This window comes from Triplophysa rosa, linkage group LG7 (genome assembly GCF_024868665.1).
Source record: "Triplophysa rosa linkage group LG7, Trosa_1v2, whole genome shotgun sequence".
NCBI lineage: Eukaryota > Metazoa > Chordata > Actinopteri > Cypriniformes > Nemacheilidae > Triplophysa > Triplophysa rosa.
Genome location: NC_079896.1, coordinates 23,466,093 through 23,482,834, shown reverse-complemented (window position 1 = coordinate 23,482,834; position 16,742 = coordinate 23,466,093). Strand labels below are relative to the sequence as shown.

The following is a 16,742-nucleotide window of genomic DNA, read 5'->3' as shown; positions in this document are numbered from 1 at the left end:
TGACTTTCTTTCTTCTTCAGAACACAAAAGATGATATTTTGAAGAATGATAGTACCCAAATCAACAATGACCCCCATTGACTTCCATTGTATGAACACAAATCCACTCAGACATTTCTCAAAATATCTTCTTTCGTGTTCCACAGAATAAAGAGTCATACAAGTACAAAGATGCACTTCCACTTCTGTTGCAGGTGCATGCGCCCGATATACTATGAGTTCTACTTCTTCTTTCATTCAGGTGTAGCAAGAAGTACCACAGTCAGCTTCGGACAGATTTTGTTCTTAATGATGTTACACTCCATCGTTCTTCGATTTCGCTTGAAGTATTTCAGGGCCCGTGGAGCATAACCCCAGGACAGACTTCATCAGGACCGACAGCCACTTCATCTCTTCCAGACAAGGACACGCTGGCCATAAACTGGGGCGCGAGCGAACGCTGGGGTGGTGAGAGAGAGCAATCATCAGCCTCCGAGACTGACAGAGCGGGCCACTCAGAATGATTCAGAACGAGCTTCGCAGATTCGATCCATCACCCGTACATGTGATGTACGAATGGGCAGGCCCCTGCCCGAACCCATTTCATCTCCTCTCATCTCCTTCCTCATCCCCCAATACAACACAACACGCTCCATTTACCATTTCTGAACGGAGAACAAGCAAACTAACTGCTGCTTATCGATTCTAATGTGGAAACCGCTCGGGTGCCAAGCTGGCAGTCATTACAGTACACGAGGAACACAAGCAGAACCGGAAGAGAGCGAGAGAATTTGCTTATTGTACTGTAATGTTTGTTTTTCACTGCACTTATTTTTATTTTACATTACACTATTCTTTATTGCACTTGTCAATAGATTTCATTTCTACATTTCCATTTAAATGACTTTTCATTCTTTTACATGTTTTGTGCAACTGCTGCAATGCAAACATAGGGACTGATGCCAGTGTACGTGCATATCTGATAACTGCCATGACAGTGTGATAAATGTCCACATATGAAGGATGGTGTGTTAGCGTGAGCAAACGTGTTTCTCGTGTGTAAAAATCTTACTCAAGACCATCACGGTCATACGGTACAGATAAGACAGGAATGCAGGTGATGGTGGGAGAAAAGGTGCAAGTTTTTATCAGGAGGGAACAACAGCATGACGAGGCTCTCCCCCTTCAGGGAAACCAAACGCATCACTGAAGAAAAGGAACCAGGCCTGCTTTCAGATGAGGATCGCTCTGGTCCTTGCGTCTCGCCAAAACGTTTCAGCATTTTGACTCATTCTGTGCCTGCTATTCCAACACTTATGATAGTCACGCGTGGTCTGCGTGTTCCCGCAAGCTAAACGCTGAATAACAATCCTCCTCTTGACTCTCAGATCTCCCATGAATACTCGGCTAAGATTACAGCACCCCCAAAGCTGCACATCTATTTAATAAAAAATGAATTTCTATCAAATATATATATTAACATTAACTTCATTTGGCGAGTTTGAATCTTCCCTCTGCAGGTTGGAATTACACTCTTATGAATAAAGCAATTCCCACTTGTTCTCGGACTTAAGTGTGAATAAATTCAATTTTTTTTATTGGTAGCAGGTGTTTTTGAAGCCTGTACATATCACTGAATATGTTCTATAAAAATGTTTATTATACTTTCACGGTTTCATTTTCTTTTCATAATAATTAATTACATTACATTAATTACGTAACATAATTTTAAGGCATAGTTCGTCCAAAAATAAAAATTCTGTCATCATTTACTCACCCTCGGATTATTCCACACCTGTATACAATTCTTTGTTCTGCTGAACACAAAAGAAGATATTTGGAAGAATGTCAGTAACCAAACAGATCTCATCCCCCATAGTAGGGAAAATAAATACTATGGGAGTCAATGGGGGATGCGATCTGTTTGGTTCTGACATTCTTCCAAATATCTTCCTTTGTGTTGAGCAGAACAACGAAATTTATACGGGTTTGGAACAACCTGAGGGTGAGTAAATGATGACAGAATTTTCATTTTGGGGTAAACTATCCCTTTAATAGAGCTGTTAATAACATATATTACAATGCACAGTTTATATAATATGACTCTACATTACCCCATTAATTACAAATAAAACGACTCAAAACACAGTGTTTACAATTATTCACATGTAAAGTTGTTTCATAGATGATTTTATCAGATGCACACGCCTGGCCCGAAGTTGTAATGTAACAATTTATTTTATATTGAATTAATATGAATATTTTACAGTTTATTAATTATATTAAATTACATTAAAACTAAGTTATTGATTCTTTGCGGAGGTCTACCAGAAGTTTGGGCCACATAATGTTTGTTTATGTTGTTGCCGCTGAAACTGTTTATAAGGCTTTATAAATACATTAAAATGAATTACGGACATATTTTTAATGGATTCAATATACACAGACTTCAAATAAACTCGTGCTTTCATTCAATTTCACACAGAGGACTAAGAAAGTGAGCAATAACTGGTCCGGGTCATGAACTGTGTGCAGTAAAAGGCGTGTGCATACAGAATTCGTACCTGTGCCTCTGGCAATTCCATGTCCATGATGATGGGCTGCCCGCGTGGCTCCCCGTTCTCCAGCCGCGAATACACCACCTGATAGCCACGGATCTGTCCGTGCTGCCTCTGCTGCAGAGGAGGCTTCCACGACACGCGCAAGGCCGTGGAGTTCACGTTGTCCACCTCGACTCTGCGTGGAGGAGCGCCAGGCACTGCGCGAGATAGAGGGATGCTTTAAAATTCAACCAAACAAACAACAGGAAAAACCTGCTCCCAGGCTCCCAGTACTACAACATGTTTATAGTAAGTTATCTGCTCTCCTTCCCACACACTGGGTTTCTTTCTCAAATCCTGAACAAACTAAAGGAACAGATTCTTATGATTTGTGTTTCCCAAAATTTGTTATTACAGGTTTTGCTATTCTTTACCATACACTTCACAGTGTGTTGAAACAGGGAGTCTGGGAGACAGGCTTCACCAAGCCAGCATACTGAAACTCCAAAGACAGAAGGTAACCCTGCTGATCTGGAGTTTGGTGGAGAAAGCTGCAGCTCGGTAGATGTTAATGACAGTCAATAGATAGTCTATAGATGAAGGGACGGCGAGGTGAAGGTTAAAAAGCACAGCGTTAAAAGATTAATACCCAGACAGAGAAACCTCATCCCCGTTCCTGAAGCAACAGCCCAGAGCGCAGGAAGATCTATGAAGGTTCAAATGCTGAACATCAGCAAAATAAGCCTCACTTAATTGGAGTCATTTGACTGTATAAATGTGCTGGGCAGCAGAATCCAGCCTTGACCTTCAGTTGGAAAAAGTCAATAAAGGCCAAAATGTTGTTTGCGTGCAGATTTATGTGTCTGTGTGACCAGAGGTAAAACCAAATGCGGTCAGGTTGCAGAAACTGTGTGTATTATGTGTGTGAGAATATGTTTGTATACATACACAGACACACATATGCAAACATACACATTATATTTAGAGCATAGGTCATTTCACATGTTTCTCATGATGTTCATTTTTTCATTCTGAAGGCATATGCTTAAAGGAGTAGTTCACCTTCAAAATGAAAATTCTGTCATCGTTTACTCACCCTCTTGTCATTTTAAACCCGTATGACATTCTTTCTTCCACAGAACACAAAAGAAGATATTTTGAAAAATGTTGTTCAGCCACCCATTCACTTGCGTTGGTTTTGTGTCCATACGATAGAAGTGAATGGGGGGCTGTGCCGTTCTGTTACCAACATTTTTCCGAATATCTTCTTTTGTGTTCTGCAGACGAAAGAAAGTCATACAGGTTTGAAATGACAAGAGGGTGAGTAAACGATGACAGAATTTTCATTTTGAAGGTGAACTACTCCTTTAAATGTTTAAACGTTAAATTTTTATGCAAAAATATAAACTATAATAGAATTTAGCACATTCTAGGAAAATGGTGACCATCCTGAAGATGATACAAATAATCCAAAATAAATTAGGATATATTATATCACAACATAATTCCCATAGTTAATTTGAGTTCAATTATTTGATTTATAATTTGCTAATTCATTATTTGATTTAATTTAATTCTTTGTCTATTTGTCTTTGACTATTATTAGTATACAATACTATTTCTATCTATCTGTCTGTCTGTCTATTACATAAAAAAAATATATAAATATATAAGAAATAAATATTGAAAAAATCTATTGAAATCAAATTTAGAATCAAACGTATAATTGAATCTGAGCAGCATTTCAGAGGTTATAAATCTGAACTGTGCTGGTACTGTTGTTTAAGCTCTTATGTTAATTTAGTAAAGAAAAATGTTTATTATTTGAGCTGCAAAGTCTAAAACATTCTTGACTAGAACTCTTTTCTTGAAAAAAAAAAACCTAAGGGAGTTCAAATGATTTTTGTGGTAAATGATATTATAACGCAACCCCTGTCGATAGAGCAGAACTGTGTTGAACCTTAAACTTCTCTTAGGAATTAAACCCCAGGATCTTCTCCTCAAACCTCAACATGACAACAGTTGCTGGAAGATTTAACTTCTTTTATTCCTCTCAACCTTCCCTCGCTCGGTCTCATTTTCTCTTTCTCGCCCTACGGTACGTCTCCATGGAAACGCCGGTGGAGGGTTCGCACAAGGCTCTGGTACCTCCCTGTGCTCGCAGCCACTTCATTCCACTTGAGCTTCTAAAGCGAATTACCCACAGCTTCATGCGTGAAGGCAACATCGCAGGCAAATTACACGTGTGCCAATCAGCAGAGAGATGGATCCGTAACATGATAAAGATCAGACATCACCTGAGACCCATGAGGTGTGGCACGTGAAGCCAGTCTTGTGAAGACCAGCATGCAGCATATACAGTAGCTTAAAGCGGGGCTGTGTTTAAGGCCATACATTCCTTTCAGAATTTCAAATAAGTGATCCAGCTCTGCTGCCCTCCCGCATTGAAATTCTGCGTGCCGTGACCTTGCTCAAAACCACACGTTCACACATCACCGTGTGAAAGACATTCATAACTCCGGCGAATAAACCACGAAGCTCAGAAAGACTCGAACCTTTATTTATGAGAATGCGCAGGTTAAGTGGCTCAGAAACTGTCAAAACACTCCTTTCTGTTCAGAATTCACTAACAAGCTCATGGCACAAACAGTGTGCACTTCAATATTTCTGTATTTGTGTTTGATGAATATGGATGTCGGGAGCCGGCGTGAATGGGCGGAACAGGTAAGAAGGGCCTATATGACAACTGTTTACAGATAAAAGGCAGAGCTAATTTATCAATGGCTCGCTGGCAGCCTAGGTTTTTGTTTTCTGTCGGAGGCGTTGAACCCTTATTGGCGCCACAGCACATTATTCTCTCCAGAATATGCACGAGAGACAGTCAATGGCTTGATTTATCTCATTTTGGCCTGATTAATAACCCTCCTACGAGACTTGAAATGAAACTATAACAACACGTAAAAAGTTTGCTTTGGCTTTCGAGTTCAATGTGTAAACTTTATGCGCTGGTCCAATAGATTTACATTTTACATGATGTTTCTAGAAAGCAGAATATTATTGAGTCCTTTATGAGGATACTTCACCCAAATATAAAAAAATGATGTCATCATTAAATCACCCTCCTGTCATTCATTACCTGTATATGTCTTTCTCTTCTGTGGAACCCAAAAGAAGATATTTTGTGAAATGTCTCAGTGGTTTTGTGTCCATACAGTGGAAGTCAATGAGTGCCAGTGTTGTTTGGCTACCAACATTCTTCAAAATATCTTCTATTGTGTTCTGCAGAAAAACATCAGAATGATATGACGCTGTGTAAATAATGAAAGAATTTTCATTTTGGGGTCAAATATCCCCTTAAACTTGAGCCAGCAAGCAATTACCAAAAACGCTGCACAACATCCTAACAGTGTGGTGGTGAGATTTGCAATGGCAAGTACCACAAGTAAAAAAATGTGGTTAAATAATGTTAAAAACAAACGCAAATCAGAAACTGATGGCTGACAGAGGGCCAAAGGGACAGGATGAACTGAGAAAACAAGCCCTGGTAAAAAAAAAATAAAGAACCCTCATTAACAGTAAAACCAGAGGTAGTTAAAAAAAACAATGCCTCCAGTAACAAGAAAGACAGAAAGAGGGAGAGAGTCACAGAGGGAGAGGCAGAGAGAAAGAGAGAGAGGCAGAGAGTTTATGGTTTGATTGACAGGTTTAAACAAACATGGGACATGTTCTTCCCGCATTCATCGCCCCATTCACCTGTCAATCAAGCTGCTGGAGAGACTAATGTGGAGCTTTAAACAAGCCCTCACACTCACACACACTTATTCACATTCACACACTCTCAAGCTGGGCAGTAGTAGCTAGATTTTTACATTTTTTGAAAAGAATCTAAACGGCGAAAACTTGGCAGCATGATAGTACTTGTAGGTGGATGCTATGCAGCTGAGCTCTATTCTGTGTATTTACTTCAGTAGCTGGTTGAAAGTCTAAAGCTTTTTTTCACAGATTTTATCTTCCGAGTGAAAACCAATTGTTTTGAAATGTAACAGCGCAAATGGAGCAGTTGCACTTTAAAGTTGAATACTTACATAAATGAACTCCATAGGTGTTAATTAGATCATTTTATAGGTCCGGTGTATGAAATTTAGCAGCATCTAGTGGTAAGGTTGTGAATTGCAACAAACGGCTCACTCCACCCCTCCTTTTCAAAGCACTACGGTGGCTGACACAGGACTAAGATGTTTCCACGTTTTCCCGATCTTTGCAAGACAATTAATTTACGAAACACGTTCTGTAGAGCAGTTTGTCCGTTTAGGGCTACTGTAGAAACAACATGGTGAATTCCATGTAAGGGGACCCGCGGTGTATGTAGATAGAAATAGCTCATTCTAAGGTAATAAAAAGCTCTTTATACACCTCTGAAGACATAGTTATGGATATTATATTGCAATTCTGTCAATTGATCCTTCAAAACATGATACACTGGACCTTTAAAAATTAGATGGCACTCATTTAAACTTTTCTAGCCTTTACAGTAGCAAGTGGAATCACAAAAGGTCAGTACGGACAACAATAACCCCCCCGATCACCCACACGCCCCCTACGCTTTTCTCCACAAGAGTCTTTTCATTGAAGAGCGATGGCCGACTCGCAAAATAATACACCAGCACTTTTCTCAGGGCTTTCTCTCTCTCTTGTGTACAAGAGAACAGAAGAATGAAGAGCAGCAGGAAGGAAGTCCAGCGTACAGTAATAAAAGCAAGAAGCAGAAAGATCCGGAGAGGAAAGCAGGAACCAGGCTGGTCACCGGAAGTATTAGTTCTGGTAAGTTTGGCATCTCGGTTAGAAGAAGCAGAGAACAGGTCAGGAGCAGGCTAAAGCCAGGTATTACCGTCCTCTTGCGTTCTGATGCGGGTGCTGCTGCTCTCAGGACCGGGTCCAACATCTGTGTGTGCTTTGACCCAAATCGTGTACTCCGTCCATTTCTCCAACCCCTCCAGAACGTAGCTAGACACATCAGCCGGGATGTCTTGCACCTCGTGCCGTTCTTGGTCTTCGCCTGACGTGGCCTGATAGGCAAGTGAGTACCTGACGATGTGTCCGTGACGACTATCGACCGGTGGAGCCGCCCAACTCACCTGGATGCTGGTGGAGGAGGGACTGAGCAGGTGCACTTGCTGTGGTGGGGCGGACGGGGCTGGAAAGGGTAGGAGTGCAGGAAGAACACATGAGATCAGGACCTTGCTGGTTCTTCCTAGCAAGAGTTATTTGTCCGTGAAGTGTTCTTGAGCTGATTACATGGTCAACACACCGTCATGTGGAAATGACACAGCACACCAGAAAAACTGCTGGGCCGTTTTGAAAAATCTCAAAAAGCTTTTGATAGATTCTGATCTCCTCCACTGCTGTGGCCTTTTACAATTTGGTTTCTAACGGTGCTCTAAGATTATTATTTTTTTCTTTAATACCACAAACAGCAAAAGAAATCACACTTTCTATGATTAAATAAATATTTATTTATTTAAATAAAAAATATAGAATTAATTTATACACACATGCGCGCACACACACAATATATAAAAGATCAAATAAAATAATAATACATACAGTATGTATATATACAGTATGTGTGTGTGTGTGTATATATATGCATATACCTGTATATATATATATATATATATATACACACCTGTGTACATACACACACGCACACGCACACACACACACACACACACGCACACACACACACACACACACACACACACAGTATATACATATATATATATACAGTTTATACAGTATATTATATATACTGTACATACACACAGTACATATAATATATTGCATTAATATATATTACATAGAGAAAGAGAGACATATTGATATAGTGTAGACAGATATATACATATTGATATAGTGTCCACTATAACGTACAGATATAATGGACTGTGGTCATTTCCACTCAGATATTCTGCTGATATGATTCTTTGCAGGAAAAACGAAATATTGATGTTATATTATATTATGTTATCTTATATTTTCTAGGTATCATTTGTTAACAGGAAAATCACAGTCCTCCTGGGGTTTTCAAGCACCAGTACATAAATGGTTTTCTAAAATGACTTTCTAAAAATAATTCTCTAGGGCATCAGGATATAAAAACCTTTTTAAAGTTTAATATTTGTCCGCACCTTCTAAATACTGTATGTGGCGAAACCGAAGCAGAGATTGATGGTTACCCGTTTGCGCGTGTGTGCGTTTACGGACGTGTGACAGAAACAGAACGTATTTTCTTTCTGACACAGACTCTTCGGCTGAGAGGTGATTGATGGCCAGTCCATCTCTGAGTTGCTGTATTGGTTATTTTTAAAAATCACTTGAGTTCACAGAAAATCCTGCAGCTCTATTCTTTCCCATCCTGTGGACACGGCAAAAAATAACTGTAGGATTATTACACGGCTCTCTGGAATTCTTTGGTCTGGTTGAATGGTCTGACTGAATTCTGCAGTCAGATATTTTTGTACGATAACCACCAATACAAATAACACTAAATTTGCACTAAACATTCATGTCTTTAGCCATGTAAAAAGCATGACAATGCACAGTCAAATGATCATTACTGCGACATAAACCACATAAAGGTGATATAAGAACCTCTTCTTTGTGTTCTAATCACGCTGTCTGCGTTTATTTAGCTATAAAGTCCATCTGACTTTACTTTTCATTTGGAAGCAACATGCTGGATTTTCAAAAAGGACTGAAGGTGAATATATGATCCAGTATGTAGGTGAACATACGTATGATGAATATGAAAAATACTCTATCACTCCTGTGTTTTATTGAGCAGAACAGACGCAAAACATAAAACTGTGATTTCAATGTATCCAACTATAATATAAGGAACGATTATTGAGGCAGTTTAACTCCACGCAGAAGATCAACAACCGTGTCTGTAAACAGTAAAACATAGGAGGAGGAATCCATGAGAGAAAATAAAAAAGGGAATAGAATGAAAAGAACAGCAGAGTGACAAAAAGGTGGGCCAACCGGGTGAGAAAGCAAGATTGCAGCAAGAACGCTTTGAGAAAAACAACAGATAGAGTGATGAGATGCTGGACACATCTGGAGTCAATCAAGAGGGTGTTAAAGTGAACATAAAAGTGAGAAAAAGAGAATATGAGCATGTGGTTTTGAAAGAGAAAACAGAGTGAGAACAGCTGACAATCTCTCTCTTTTTCTCTTCTGCACCTGCAGCAGAAGAATGTATGAATAAAATGTGAGAGAAGGTAGTCGGTGCACAACATAAAAGAGAAGAAGAGAGGGGATGTTGGGTGATGACAGAGAATGAAGTGGGAGGATATAAGGTGTATTAAAGGTGAAAGAGTGTTCTGAAGAGGTGCGATGGGTGAAAGAGTAAAGCTTCCCAAAATAATAACATCAAAACTGACCTGTTTACTTTCCTAATGCATACTCATGGGACTACTGTGAACAAATCATGCTTTAAAAGACAAAGCTTTGTTAAATTTAAACATAATTTAACGAATACTGAAATGTTAACAAATAGGTAAATCTAAACAGTAAAAGCACAAGTTTGGTAACAGCAAACGCTATTAAACCTTCAAAGGGACACTTCACCCAAAAATTTAAATTCTGTCATCATTTACTTACCATCAAATTGTTCCAAACCTGTATGAATTACTTTGTTCTGCTGAACACAAAGGGAGATATTTGAATGTTAGCAATTTTCAATTCTTGGCCACCATTGACTACCACAGTAGGAAAGATAACAATGGTAGTCAATGGTGCCCCAGAACTGTTGGCTTTCCTACATTTTCCAAAATATTTTCTTTTGTGATTAATAGAACGACAAAAAAAAATGTATCAAATCATTTTTTCCACTATGGTAGTCAATGGTGCCCCAGAACCGAAAATTGCTAAACATTCTTCCAAATATCTTCCTTTGTGTTCAACAGAACACAGAGATGTACAAAGGTTTTGAACAACTTGAGGGTTGAGTAAATGTGACAGAATTTCATTTTTGGGTGAACTATCCCTTTAAGTTTCCTTGCATGTTTACTTCATGTTAGAGGAGCTATTTGTGTGTTGCCTTTAAGTTGCTCCCTATGACGTGCACTCAGATGTAGTAAACAGGTCGACTAGAGCTTTGGAAAAGAAAGAAAGAGTGAGAAAGAGAGGGATTTTGGTCCCTCAAGTCTTTACGGACATCGACTCAAGGTTCAAAAAGATGGATGTTTAGAGACAAAGAAAAAGCGTTTCTATGGGAACAGAGTTTCTTCACGGGTCCCTCCTCTCAAAGCCGACACACGTAACAAATAGCTGTGAATAGCAGGAGATTTCTCTCAGGAGCTGTCATAAATATCTCTGCTTTAGTCCATATCGATGGAGCCGGAGAAAGATGAGGACAGAGATTAAAGCGTGCGGCCTGCGTCATTCTGACGCCACAGAGAACACACACACACACAGTCAGGACGCGTCACGGTCCAGCATCGCAGCAGCTCTCCGGAACCATTCTGTGTACTGTGATTCAGCTGAAGTGTTAAAAGAAGTTAAAAGAGGCCAGCGATGCTCTGCTCTGGAAAACACAGGGGCTTCTGAACACCAAGACCTACTTAAAATTTTTAGTATGGTAGAAAGTTTTGTTATTAGGGTGAAATAACACAGATGTAAATGTTAAATATACTGTAATGTTACATATATATAGCAACCGCACACTGAAATAAAAAGTTGCTTTCTAGTTTAAAAAATATAGACTTTCTCAAAACAAGATAAATTGACTTGAGAAGCAATATTATGTAGGACAAATCCTTTTTAGAGAACACATAGTAAGAGTATTTTTCTTACTCTGTTATATCAACAACATTTAATAAGATTTAGAAAAAATACAATTTGCCAGTGAAGAAAGATAATCAAATTATTATTATTATATATCTTATTTTTAAAATGTCCATATATATTTTTTGAAAATAAGATACAAAAAATATCATAAAAAGATTCTGCAGTGGACGTCAAACACAATGTTCCAACTACTAGAAGCGAATTTCTAATAGTCAACATAATGGAGTATAAGAACGCAACACAACATATTACAATATATCTTCATAATTTAAACTAAATTGTAATATATACGCATTATCCTTCTATCCCTCACAGCCTTGTTTTATTTACATTTAAACACGCCATATTCTCAGGTTATAACAGGAGCATGATGCCACATGCTGTTAATGTTTTCACAAACAGCTTTTCACATACTGAATGTTTCAGTATTTCGGGAGGTGAAGCGGTGCAGTGTGAATTATAGCACAATTAAAAATGCACGAAAGTTAATATAGTTTGAAAACACACCTTACCACGCTTCAACAGAGGCTGCTATACTGTATATATGGTCAAAGAACATGTGGCACTTACTGGACTGCGCAGTCCGAGCCTCTATGGGCTGTGTGAACACACCGAGCCCCATTTCAGAGCGAGCGGCCAATGAGAACTTGTAGAGGGTGTCTGGCTTCAACCCTTCGACAGCATAAGAACCCGCTGGGTTAAAAGTGATGTGCTGCTGTGAAGGATAACAGAGAGAGAGAGACAGAGAGTGAGACACACATACAGAAGGCAGTATGGAATACTAATGTATACACACTGTATACTATACATATATTAAATATGTCAACAGTAAGAAGAGCAGTTATCATTGCTGAAAAATGGTTTCTATTTTTAATTTTACGTGAGAATGTCTTACATTTTGGAAATGTGATCATATGAGTCACGGAACAGACTGAGGGTAAATATCACGGTTAATATTATGCATCACGCTGGGAAAAATAGGTCAATTTAGGCACGTTGCATTGTGGGATATTTCATGCCGTGTGCTCTGTATACTGCACATTTAGGCAAATGTATTAGGTTAGCTTTATATTTTATGCATATGAAAAATTCACATTATTCACAGTGTGCATATTGTAAAATTGCTGTGAGAAGTATGGCCATATTTCATTCTAACCATGCAATGTACAATCAGAGATTTTCTTTGTTTAAGCTTGAAGTACCTTGTTTTCAGATCCAGCTTCCCAATACGCAAGCTCGTATTTGATGATCTGGTCTTGGACGGGCCACAGCCACAACAACATGATCCGTGTGTCAAGTTCAGCCTCTGCTTCAAAGCCGGTGGGTTGGGCCGGGACTGCGGTCAGAGAGAGACAGACAATCTTACCATGTTCAAATTCATAGTTTACATCTCAAACAGGTGACACCCAGCTCACCTCCTTGCTGCGTTTTGACTTGCAGTACGTCTGAAGGCGGGCCGTCGCCCACCGAGGTGAACGCCAGCACACGTAACCCGTATGTGATGTCTGGCACCAGGCCGGAGATGGTGGTCAGGCTGCCGTCTTCTGTGTTGTGTTTCTGCCAGGTGCTGAGGGGCAAGTGCAGATCGGACGTGTAGTACACTCGATATCCTCGTATCTGTCCGTTGGGCTCTTCGGGAGCCTCCCACTGCACCAGCATGGTTGTGGCGCTGAGCATCCGGGCCTGGACCCGTAGGGGAGGAGACGAAGGGGCCTGCTCGCTGGTCCTCGTCTCCACCGCCCCGCTGGGCGGCCCGCGGCCGATGTTATTGACCGCCATGACGCGGAATTCGTATTCCGAGTATGGGCTCAAACCCCCGATGCTGTAGCGGGTGGAGGCCACGCCGTCCACTTCCTGAAAGCCGTTGTCTGAGATTTTGGCCCGGTATTGGATCACGTAGTATGACACGGATTCAGGGTTTCCGGAGTCCCACGTTAGAGTCACGCTGGTGGCGGTGGTTTCCGTGACGATGAGAGAGGTGGGAGGGCGGGGCAGAGCTGAGAATGGGTAAAGATGTAAAATGCTAAGCAAGAGATAATGTACAGTCAGTCGTTACTGTGAAATAAATCTCAACAGAGTAACAGCAATAATATTAGTCAATTTTAAGTACTTGACAAAAAATGTGGCATGGTACATTCTGTTATTACCATTATTCTGTCTTTCTGTCAGTGCGGTCAGGTCATCTCAACAGACGACCAGAAAAGTGCCTACATTGTAATAAACAGCTTTTTAAATGGACTCGAAACAACTTTTGGGCTCTATGCGATTGGACAGCTGTCAAAAGTCCAAACAGATCAGCCTGAATAGGCAGTAGCAGAGTGGAACGGGACAGAAAATCCTCGGAAACCTGTGGCTAAGTGCTGCTTTAAGAGACTTAAAGCCCCTCAGCTGCCCCGCGGGCCGGGAAAACCCAAAACACATGATATTAACCTCAGCTAACGTGATAATGCACGAGTGTAAATGGCAGAGCAGATTCGCAGTAATGCCACATTCGCTCTGATCAATGCTAATCCTGTAACTCAGCTCAAATTCTCTTTCATTCTCTTGGACTGTAGCTTTCAACTCTTCCCTGGATACAAGAACAAACGCTGACTGTTTTAATAGTTTAAAACAGTTTTTTCACTCAGAGAGTGAAACATGAATTAGATTTTTACTAAATCTGTGAGTTGCTTGAATGATTTTAAATCAAATAAAATGAAATGCAGATCAATTTAAATGATAACCATTTACAGCATACGGCACAGATACAGCCACAGAATTTTTTTCCCCAAATTTTCCAAACAATCCAGCATTTCTAGATGTATTGTGGCCATTCCAAAATACATTTACAAATATTACTGTTGTATTGTTTAAAAGTGAATATGAACTTTTTCCTTTGTATTTGAGGTCTGAAAAAATCTGAGCATCTTCTCTGATATCTGGTTTCTCCAGTTTTCATTTTCTGCACATAAATGCAAATAGAAACAATATTTTTATTTGAAATTTGGGAGAAATATTGCTAGTTGGTCACATAATGAAATGACAGAAATGGGAATTATGCAGTGATGAAAAAATCCAACATAAATCAAAACTTTGCAGAAGTTTTCTCTTGGGTGTTTTAGTGAATCGCTCTAAAAATCTTTCTTTATTCAGTCCAAGTCATCCATTTGAAAAACATTCTTTAATTAAAATTTTAGTTTTGTAAAGAAATAAATTAGTGTTCAATTTTTTTTGTTTGTTTAAAAAACGGAGAATTTTGCTTTAAAAAAGCTTTAAATTGAACACATTAATGTTACGAATGCCTTCCAGAGAAAACAAACAGAGAGCACGGGACAATGAAATGTTTCAAGCGGATTCATTATCGAGCGACAGCCCTTTACAATAATCTGTAATGATGATGTGAAGCGCAGAGAGCTGGTTGGCTCTGTCGAGGAGGAGAAGAGGAGGAGAGAGATCTCCTCATCACATCTCGGCTCTGATAAAACATTGATGAGGTGATTGCGTGCGCTCTCTGTCTAGGACGCTGGGAACTCCCATGAGCATGTTATTGATGTGAATTCTCTCTCAACGTTCTTCAGCCCGACCTCCAATCTGATTGCAGCAGCTTTGTTTGGAAGTGTCTGGATAATCACATCTTTAAATACACCATTGATATCATCGCTAGCTAGAGAGTCGAGGATTACTTAAGGATAAGCCTAACGTTACCAAGCAGCCAGAGATGTAGAAGTACTTCCTTGTTGCATTTCAGTAAGTTTGGAAATCCAACTCCTTGAGAAAAAATGTTTCTGTTGACTTTCACTTGTTTCAACTTCATTGTGTCATTTAACTTTTTAAAATATAACAACAATATGTTCTTGTGTTAGATGGGATGCTAGACGTCTCTTACCTTTAACAGTGATCTGAGCTGTTGTATCAATCATGCCCAGAGAGGAAATAGCCACGCAGGTGTAGTTAGCTGACTGGCGGATGTTGGTGAGCTCCAGCACGTTTCGTCCGATAGGCATCTCCTCTTCTTTGGTGAGCTCCACCTCACCCCTCATCCACTTCACGTAGGGCATGGGCGCACCCACCGCCACGCAGGTGAGGTTAACGCTGCCGCCCGGCATCACCTCGTGATTGGTGGGCGGGATTGAGAAGCGCGGCGGAACCCGCCGGACTGTTGGAAAAGGGCACATGATGTTAGAAGTAGAATATTGGTGAGGGAGACAAAAACATGTCTTATACTTGTAGTACGCAGGGGTCTTTGTGTACGTTTTTGAGACATGACGCTCTGAACAGATACAAAAAGGTAGTTAAAGTCCCTGTGAACCGGAAGTTGCGATTGTTTTTACTTCCATATTTTGACACATTTCCGAGTTAAATGGAATTTCCAATGAGAAAAATAGTGGGCGTGGCTTTCGTCTTTTTCTGCAATTTGGTTGGATGTATACAAACAGCCGTTGCATTTTGAAATGGAACTGGCAGCAGACTGACAGCTTCTAAAGAGCCCTAAAATAATGTGTGCATACTTTTGCACTCGTCTGTGAGATTTTGCAGTATATATAGTGCGGGTGAATTAGAAAATATAGAAAGACGTAGCACACATTGAGAATGCTTTACAACTGAGTCAAGACTATGCTTCAAAATTTAAACTAAATTTTCAAACTTCATAAATCAATAAACTTCATAATTGACACTAGATGGCTGAATTTAGTCAATAGTTTAAGCACACAGTGTATGGTACATGCTTTGGGAGACACCTTAAGTGTCTCATTTTTTGGCTCTGGGCATTGATGTAGTCGAGTCTCATTACTGTCTCATTAAATGTAATTTCTCCGAATAACTGCCGATCTTTTCACAGTAATACAACTAAATGAAATCAATGCCACTCTGTCTGCATTACAACATTACAAAAACACAGTGAAGCAACAGAAACAAAGCTGCTCACAAAAACACTGATAGACCAGCCATTTCTTACAATCCTTTTTCCACTTTACATCACATGCTCCTGTCACTAAGTCTACAACTGACAGACACTCAGACTTCAAAAATTTGACAGACAGGTGAGTGTCATTTACAGATTTGAACTCTGACTTTCTCATCAATGTGACTGATATTTTAGCTGTGCAATGCACTCCTCCGTTTTCTTTAAAGAACTTAAAGGATCAATCTAAACCTAGATGAGGAACAGAAGCATTTGACGGCTGAATGTCACTTCACACACATTAAGATGCTGTGCAAAGCCAAATCATCCTTTTTAATATCCAGCTGACACGTTGTGCATCTGCAGAGCTTGTGTAAATAAAGGTCATTTCCTGAAGACCGCATGGGCAAGCGGCCGTTTGACAGCGTTGATAGAGAGACCTTCATTAAACAGATCTTTTATAACATCTCTGTATATAAATGGAATTGT

At 39.8% G+C, this 16,742-nt stretch overlaps 1 protein-coding gene across 9 annotated transcripts in view; it reads right to left on the bottom strand.

Annotated features, from left to right (window-relative positions):
* The window catches only part of ptprfa (protein tyrosine phosphatase receptor type Fa), a 183,130-nt gene that overhangs the window by 44,243 nt on the left and 122,145 nt on the right, over nucleotides 1-16,742 (bottom strand). For 7 of the 9 annotated variants that reach the window (XM_057338020.1, XM_057338024.1, XM_057338021.1 and 4 more), the window contains 5 exons: nucleotides 15,237-15,506; nucleotides 12,787-13,368; nucleotides 12,574-12,707; nucleotides 11,942-12,086; nucleotides 2,543-2,736 (listed from right to left, as the gene is read on the bottom strand). In XM_057338020.1, coding sequence (XP_057194003.1) covers nucleotides 2,543-2,736; nucleotides 11,942-12,086; nucleotides 12,574-12,707; nucleotides 12,787-13,368; nucleotides 15,237-15,506 — 1,325 coding nt within the window. Of the gene's footprint in view, nucleotides 1-2,542; nucleotides 2,737-7,406; nucleotides 7,713-11,941; nucleotides 12,087-12,573; nucleotides 12,708-12,786; nucleotides 13,369-15,236; nucleotides 15,507-16,742 lie in introns of all 9 variants that reach the window. The other 2 variants (XM_057338018.1, XM_057338019.1) reach the window with 1 other exon arrangement.